General features: G+C 36.3%; 1 protein-coding gene across 1 annotated transcript; it reads right to left on the minus strand.

The window, feature by feature from the left end:
• Positions 1-519: 519 nt before the first annotated feature.
• Positions 520-924, minus strand: LOC127080655 (uncharacterized). The gene has a single exon (XM_051020965.1). It carries the CDS (start codon positions 922-924, stop codon positions 520-522), a length of 405 nt encoding a protein of 134 aa, XP_050876922.1.
• Between the last annotated feature and the right edge of the window lie 8,056 nt (positions 925-8,980).

An 8,980-nucleotide genomic window follows, 5' to 3' on the forward strand; every position in this document is an offset into this window, starting at 1 on the left:
AATGTTTCAAATGGTACCATCATAATACTCGAAAGATAGTTGTTATTGTATGTAAACTGAATTAGTGGCCGAAAACCGTATCAAGCACCCCCTTCTCTAATACACAAGCCCTCAAAAGATCTCCTAAAGACTGAATAGTCCTATCAGTCTGCAGATGATAAGTATAACTTAACTTCAGCTTAGTACCAAGTTCTTCCTGTAAGCTCTCCCAAAATCTGGAGGTGAACCTCAAATCTTTATCCAACACAATACTGAATGGAATACCATGAAGCTTTACAATCACGACCATATAAATCTCAGCCAGCTTCTGCGATGGAAAAGTTATCTTAATCGGTATGAAGTGTGCCGATTTAGTCAGCCTATCCATAATCACCCAAATTGAATCACCCCCCTCGAAGTATGCGGTAACCCCCCCACAAAATCCATCGATATACTATCCCACTTCCATTCAGGAATATCTAATGGCTACGTTAGCCCATACGGCTTCTAGTGCTCAATCTTTGACTTATGACAAGTCAATCATGAATAAATTAATTGAGCAGCGTCTCTCTTCATTCCCAATAATCCAAACATTTTCTTAAGATCCTTGTACATTTTGGTAGCTCCAGGATGAATGCTCAAACAACTCCAATGACTCTCCTCCAAAATAGTCTTCTTAAGTTTTGACACACCAGGTACGCAAACTCTACCCCGAACCTTAAGGATCCCATTCTTATTAACCCTAAAATCTTTGTCTTCATTAGCTGATGAAAAATAATCAACTAAGGCCACATACGACTTCTGACTCTCTCTAATCTCGTCAAGTAAACCACTAGTCAGCTTCAACATGCCCAACTTCACACTATCTGCAATCACCTCACATACCAAACTCAAACCTCTAAATTGCTCGATCAAATCCAACTCTATAACCATCAAAGTCACCATGTGCGAGGACTTTCAACTAAAGCATATGATACAATATTGGCTTTACCAGGATGGTAGTTCAAGACAAAGTCACAATCCTTCAAAAACTCTAGCCATTGTCTCTACATCATATTCATCTCCTTCTGATCAAATAAATATTTCAAACTCTTATGGTTGTTGAATACCTCAAATCAAGAACCATACAAGTAATATCTCCACAAGTTCAACACAAAGACTACAACTGCCAACTCTAAATCATGAGTAAAGTAGTTCCTCTCATGAACCTTCAGCTATTGTGAAGCATAAGCCAAAACCTGTCCATTCTGCATAAGCACACCACCCAAACCCATATTTGATGCATCCGAGTATATAACAGAAGGTTCCTTCGAATATGGAAAAATTAACACTGGCTCCATTGTCAACTTCTTCAATTCTCAAAAATTCTCCTCACACATTGTCCGACACAGAGGCTTGATACTTTGAGTCAATTAAGTCAAAGGTAGGGCTAACTTGGAAAAACCTTCAATGAACCTTCTATAATAACCAACCAACCCTAGGAAACTTTTGATCTCTATAATTGTCTTTGGTGCCCCCTGTCGCTACACGAAAAATGCAGAGTCGCCATCTGTTTTTATTTATTCCAAAGGAAAGGGAAAATATCGAGAAAACCCCAAAAGAATGGTCATCGCAACCACAAACATGTTCGAAAGTCGGTTATACAAGGGGAAGGTATTAACACACCTCACATCCATGGTACTCCATGGGAACCATCTAGGATGTCTACACTTGAATGGATGTCATTATCTTAATGCTTACTTGCTAAAGGTTTACAGAGTGTAAATGGTTTTTAAATTAGTATGCTCGCCAATGATTTGGGTCCTCGTGCCTACGTATGCTCACTTATTGAAGTGAGAAATCAGAGCCCCGTAGCTCGTGGGTACAAAATGTTTGTTTGTTTTTGTTTATTTTATACCTTGATGTTATTTTTAGGTTTTGAAGAGAAAGTGTTCTTGACTTCGGATTGCACTAAAGATTATGGAAAAAGGTGAATATCTTGAACTACCAAGCCAAACGTCTTGTGTCCAAAATAATCAGAAGGAGTGTAGGAAAGCTCCATTATCATCCCTTCTATACCACTTAAGGCTCGTGGAATAGAATCCTAATCATATTTTATTATGTTTTTTAATTTGATTTGAGAAAATACCGCTTGACGTTGGATCAAGGGTTTGTTTATTGTTTATGAAATGGTGAAGATCCTATGTTCTAAGGTTAGCTAACAAGCAATAACAATACAAAGGAAAGCGAGTAAAAAGTACATCAAAGTGGGGATAGGGATACATGAAAAATACAAGGGATTTATGTGATAAATAAAGGGTCTCGTTGTAAGGTAGTGTAAGACCCCAATTTTGACCCTAAGATCCTTCATGCTATCTCATCATTTGCATTGGCTTTGGGATCACACCTTCACATCCTCCTTACCCTTCATTCATTGGGTTTGCATTGGGAGAGATCACTAAGCATATTTGATTGTATCATACTTTGTTTTTTATTATTTACTAACCAAAATGCCAAAAATATGTCCATGTGTAACTTTTTTTCTTTTGTAGGTAGTTAGTGCATCCACCAATGCCTCATCAAGCTCATAATTAGGGTTTTGAGACCCTCAGTGCAGGGATATTAATCAAGAGATGGTTCACATTGTTTCTAGACATCATTTATGGATCTTCATTTATCATTTTGATCAAGAAATCATCAAGAGTTTGAAGCTTGTTTGCCTTGGAAGCCCTAATTCATCTAGGTATCTTGTGTGACTTCCTCAACAAGTTTCTTCAACAATTGATAAAATATATCAAGGGATACTTCATTATATAACATATTATGCATATATGATTCTCCATGAGCTCTAAAGATCAAGAGAACTTCAGGTTTGCAAGTTGGTTCAAAGAGGTTGACTAGAGAAAGTCAACTGGTAAAAACTGGGGTTCCCTAGACCCTATCTCCTACACCTTTTGTCATATGAAAATGATTCAAAGAGAAAAGGTACTCCTTATGACATTCCAAACAACTTTCATGTTGACATAAATACCTAATTTAGCTTGGAAAGGCACTTTTTATGTCGAAATATTATAGGTCATTTTGTATGTGCCCTAGTTAGAAGGTCAACTTCCAAGGACCATAACTTGCTCAATGTTTTTGAGATGAAGGACAACCAAGTTTCATGATTAATTTCAAGATGTCCTCTCCAACTTTTATTCTTTTAGAAACTTCAGATTCAACTTTCAAAGGCATGTGCCAAGAGGAAACATTATAGGTCATTTTGGGCCATTACCATTGAACATGCAATTTTCCTCAACTTCTAAAATGCATAACTCCTTCATGACAAATCCAAATGAGCTACAATTTGATGAAGGAACTTTTTCCATTTGAAGCTCAATGCAAAAGTTATTCAAGGTGGAAGAAGTGAACATTTGACTTGGTACTTAGAAAATTTTCAATTATGTTTGATTTTCCAAACTTACACCTCAAAATTCATCATGATCCATGGTTAAAATGGAAAAATGTTCAACATAAAAGTTGTTCCCCTTGATCTCACCTTTCCAATAAGTCTAAAATCACTTTACTTGGACAATGTTTGAATGACTTGCGCATGGTTACTCTTCACTTCTCAATTTCAAATGCATGGCTTCATGTTACACTTGCAGCATCACTCATAATCATTTTTGGACCTTTTGACATCATCTCATGGGCCTATCACATGCCCATGCAAGCATGTACATGATAATTGCTATTTTTGGACAAATTATGGAAGTGTGTGGAAATCAATTGCCAAGCCTATAAATACAACCCCTTATGCTCAGAGTTCGGGACACCTTGCCCAAGCTTTGCTCCTGCAACCTTCCCATCACCATTAGAGGATAATCTTGAAGGTTTACAATTAAAAATTGAGTTTCAATTTCACTTCTATTTTGAAGTTGAAACTCCAAGAATCCAAGCCATTTAAGCTCTCAATTCACCTCCTACAATCAAGTGGAAGTAAGCCCAAGCCAATTGAGATCCAGATCAAGCTTCATCACTGCAAACATAATGTGAAATTTGTCAAACTTTCTCTCTTCATTTCTCTCTCAATTCCTCACCATTCTCTTTGATTTTTGGTTGGCTGAATTCCTACCAATGTACGCAATAAGATTGAGTTGCTTTAAGGTCAAAGAGAAGCAACTCAGATCATGAACCTCAAATTTCAAATCCATATATCTTTTAATATACTTGGAATTGGAAGAAATGGAGGTCAGATTCGTGCTCCTGAGCATTTTTCCTTTAAAATCATGTCCTTACTTTTTATTTTGGTGGTGATTTATGGTGTACCAGTCCGGTGAGGTCCACCAGAGAAGATGACCGGAGCTAGGGCTCCGGTGGTGTGTTGGCATTGCCTAAACCATATGATCATGAATCCATATTCTAACCATGGCCCTTGGTCATGATTACCATTGGTGTGACACATTTGACTTGGTCTATCGTGAATAGCGCGCGTGTGGCCATCAGATCTGCCACCTCAATTAATGAGGGAGATCTGATGACCCTTGTTTTTTTTGAATTTCATTTTATTTTCTGATTTTTTTTATTTAATCCCTTTATTTTATTTAATTCATATTAATTTCATTTTTAATCCAAAAAATATGGGACTTTCACCAAAAATCTTTAAATATTGTTCTCTTCCATATTTTGAATTAAAATGACTTTTCGGATTAATTTTGATATTTTTCATGAATTAAATGTTTTTGTGTATATTTTAATATTTTAAAATTACTTCTGACTTTTTAAGAATTGTGAAATTTTTTGTCTAAGGTCCTTTGACCTCGTTTGACCTAGGATAAATCCCTTGGCCATTTATTTGATGTTTTGAAGGGATTTTAGGTTTTGACCAAATTAAAATGCATTTTAATTCTTTTTTAAATTGATTTTTAATTGATTAAATGTTTAAAAATATTGTTGAGCTATTTTTATGGTCTTGTGATGTTTGACTTTCTGTTTGGGCCTTGGTCATGGTTAATTTGACTTTTGTTGGATCAAAACCATTGGATTTAGGGGATTCATGAAATGTACATTTCATCTCCCAAAATGAATGAATGGTTTTGATTTGATAAAATTCCTCTCATGATCAATTTGTGTTTCTATCTTCCTATCCCACTTAATCTTCATCCCTATTCTTTCCCATTCCCTCATTTGACCAATGAAATCCCTAATGTCCTAATGTTAATTGATTCATCAATGACCTTGTGTCAGATGAATCAATACAAGTATGACTGAGATAAGTCCCTCCCTTTTGATTTTTCTTTTAGTGTGTGGTATGTTTTAGGAGTTTGGTTCTTCATACCAAATCTCTAACATGCATTAACACCTATATTTTTATTGCCCGACCTCAGATAGTTGTGACTGCTATATAAGTCCAATTACGATTTCTTAACATAGAGCTAAATTTGACCCTCAAGGCATAACATTCTAGTAAGTGAGATTGTAAGTATCCCATTCTTCATGGCATTGTGTGAAGACTTGACCTTTTTTCCTTTCATGGCAGCTAGTGGCATACTTGTTGAATTATTCAAGCTGGAGCCCTTCTCATGGAGGGTGTCTTGGTTTAAGGATCCATACTTGTGAATGAATGATTGAGTGTTCTCCAAAGAATGACTTAATCAATTAAAAATCACCACTAACTTTTGACTAAGATTTAACTAACTCTTGTTAATATTGCTTTACTTTCAAGTCATTTACTATTACGTAATTTGAATTTCAGTCCTTTATCATTTATTGCCATTTACATTTCATATAACTTGTTTATGTTTATGTCCTTTTTTACTTTGCTCATTTGAGCCATATCTTGTGATTGTATATATTATTTGTGTGTTTTTTATTTTGTTTGTGGTCTTAGGACCTTAAAATACTTAATAACAACAAAAACCCTAAAAAAACATTTGGTGGACTATTGAACTTGATCTGAACTTTTGGACTTAGGATTAGGCAACATTCCCTATGCTAAAAGGACTTGGCCAATGCCAACATCTTGAGACTGAGCTATTTTGAACTGTGCCTTCATCTGATGCAAGACTTGGGGATTTCTTAGGTTCATATGATATTCTGTCTTTGTGCTTAATTATTATTTTGATCATGTGTCTGATGTTTTATTCTAAGTTTATCAAGGAATATTTCATCTAATACTTGGGAAAACAATGAAGACTGCTAGCTATTGGAATGCTTGCTTGGACTTAATTGTTATTTTGCTTAGGGTAGTCTCTTCATCTCCTCCATCTTCTTAAATTTCAAAATCTCTCACTCTTTTCAAAAACTTTCTTTGCTTGCGATTTCAAACTTAGACATGTTTTAATGATTAGAAACTTTGGCCTTATGCTGTTGAATTTTTCAAACCTTTCTTAAATCAAATTTGTGAATAAACTTAACCATAATGACTTAAATTTAAAAAGACAAAAAAAACTAACAACCCCATTCAAATCTTTGGTTTCTTATGCCCTTTTACTTAAACTTCTTGTTAAAATCAATTCACCCACTTCTTTGAAATTTTTACCATGAACTATGAGGTTTTGATCCCTCATTTTTATGTTGGTACGTAGGCACAAGACCGAAGGTCTTGTCAAACACAAAAATATAATCAATGAATTATTTTCTCATCCCCACACTCTATTTTATCAAACATCTTTTATACCAAAAACATATACACACATAAAAAAGGGCTCCCTAGGATACTTTGGGTGCTAACACCTTCCATTTGTGTAACCAACCCCTTACCTGTAATCTCTGGCATTTTATTAGTTTTGATTTGAAAACTTCTTATCTTTGGGTTTTGTTCGTACTTTTCCCTTTTCCTTTGGAAACAATAAAAGCGCGGTGAAGTCTCTTGTTTTATTGACGTTGAGCTTATCCATAGCTTGATGGTCATGAATTTACCGCTACAGAAATTAAGTGGCGACTCTGCTGGGGAGTAGTCCTCAATGGGTTTAGCCTACTTTTTTATGTGTATATATTTGTATATTTGATGTTTGTATATTTGTTTGTGTGATATAATCTATTTGTTGTGCTTGGTGATCTCTGTGTAGTGAGATAAGTTCTAACCCAAACTTGAGTGCAATTAAGATAGGAGGATGGTATAGTCATGATTTAACTTGTGTGGAGTAGTCCTTAACAAGTTGACTTAAGACATCTACTCAGTGAGACCCTTTTAGAGTTACAGATTTCACCCAAGTTATTTATGGATAGGCATTACTTTCTCTGATTTGGGGTCTGAGAAGTTGAGGACCATAGAACATTTAACCCAACTTGGCCTATTTAGGATGTAGTGCGGAGACTGTTCAGGTGTAGACTTGATCACAGTTGTTATGCGATACTACACTCAGACGAGTTTCTCTTGAGAATATTATGGGTTGATGAGTCAGTCATTCTAACCTATAATATCCGATAGATGGGATTAAGACTCTGGGAACTCCTTAGTATACTCCTTTGGGATGGTTCTTAACCCGATTCCATGCTCGTGACTCACAACAAACCCTTTGATTCTTGGTTGATCCGATCAAGTCTTGTTAATACCAATGGAACTTGGGTGTTGATAAGGTGAAAACCATAATCCATCAAAATGGATGATTGATCTGGATAATGACTTGATCCATCCCTTGACCTTTGTTTGTGCTTGCCTTGTGTGTGATCCCTTGTGTATGATTGTTGCATTCATGTATACATGCGCATCATAACATTCATCACAGAAAAGTAAATTTCAAGGAAACTAAGGTCTCATTTGCAAATATTTTCAGACCATGGATTGTGGACGAAGGAACACTAAGAAGTACAGTTTTAAATGTCCTGATTTGAAAGAGCTAAGGAAGTTGTCATCCTTTGTACTAGATCCTTTGGACTTCAAGCAACGTCATGGGAAGCTCTTGTCTGTATTATCTACTGATGTGGTTGAAGGACTTTTGAGTGTTTTGGTTCAATTCTAAGATCCTCTGTACCGGTGCTTCACTTTTCCTGATTATCAGCTTGTGCCTACATTGGAAGAGTATGCCAATATCTTAGGTATACCCGTATCTAACAAGGTACCTTTTAGTGGGTTGAAGGAGATTCCCATATCTCATATCATAGCTAAAGCTCTTCATCTAAAGAACTCTGAGATTGATGCTCATTTGGTGAAGAAAGGAGGTATTCTTGGGTTGACTTCTGAGTTCCTCATTGGTAGAGCTACTGTTTTTGTTCAAGCCGGTAGCATGGATGCTTTTGAAGCCATCTTTGTATTTCTCATCTATGGTTTAGCCTTGTTCCCTAACATTGACGATTTTGTTTATGTTAACACCATTAGAATCTTCTTGATTGGGAATCATGTTCCTAGTCTATTGGGTGACATGTATTTCTCTTTGCATTTAAGGAATTCTAAAGGTGGTGGTACTATTGTATGTGTTCCTCTTCTGTACAAGTGGTTTATTTTGCACTTGCCTCAGATGGCTGTGTTTTTGGAGAACAAACAATGTCTACGGTGGTCTCAGAGACTCATGTCCCTCACTAATGATGATATTGTTTGGTATGATTCTGCATTGTGTAGCTTGGATATTATTGACAGTTGTGGTGAGTTCTCTAATGTGCCTGTCATTGGTACACAATGAGGAATCAACTACAACCCTGCTTTGGCCCATCGTCAACTTGGGTTCCCCTTGAGAGATAAACCTAATAACACTCAGTTAGAAGGTCTATCTTATCAAGAGGGTAAAGATCCCTAACACTTGAAGAAAATGATGATACATGCTTGGCATAATGTGCATAAGAAAGAAAGATCCGAACTTGGTCCCCGCAACTGTGTAACTTTGGAAGCTTACACTATTTGGGTGAAGAAGAGAGATTTGGAGATGAAGATGTTGTATGCTTGTGAAAGACATATGTCTATGGTTGTGGCTGAGCCATCAACTCTCCCTAACCAAGATGTAGAGGAGTTGGAAGACGTAATCGCCAAGATGAAGCAATAAAAAGATATGTGGGAAGAGCGGTTCCATGCTTTGAGCCGAAAGCATGAAAAGTTACAGCTTGAGTC

Source organism: Lathyrus oleraceus, chromosome 5 (assembly GCF_024323335.1).
Source record: "Lathyrus oleraceus cultivar Zhongwan6 chromosome 5, CAAS_Psat_ZW6_1.0, whole genome shotgun sequence".
NCBI lineage: Eukaryota > Viridiplantae > Streptophyta > Magnoliopsida > Fabales > Fabaceae > Lathyrus > Lathyrus oleraceus.

What these genes read in the sequence shown, in the direction of transcription:
- LOC127080655 (XM_051020965.1), bottom strand. Translation starts at nt 924, where the DNA reads ATGGTGACTTTGATGGTTATAGAGTTGGATTTGATCGAGCAATTTAGA.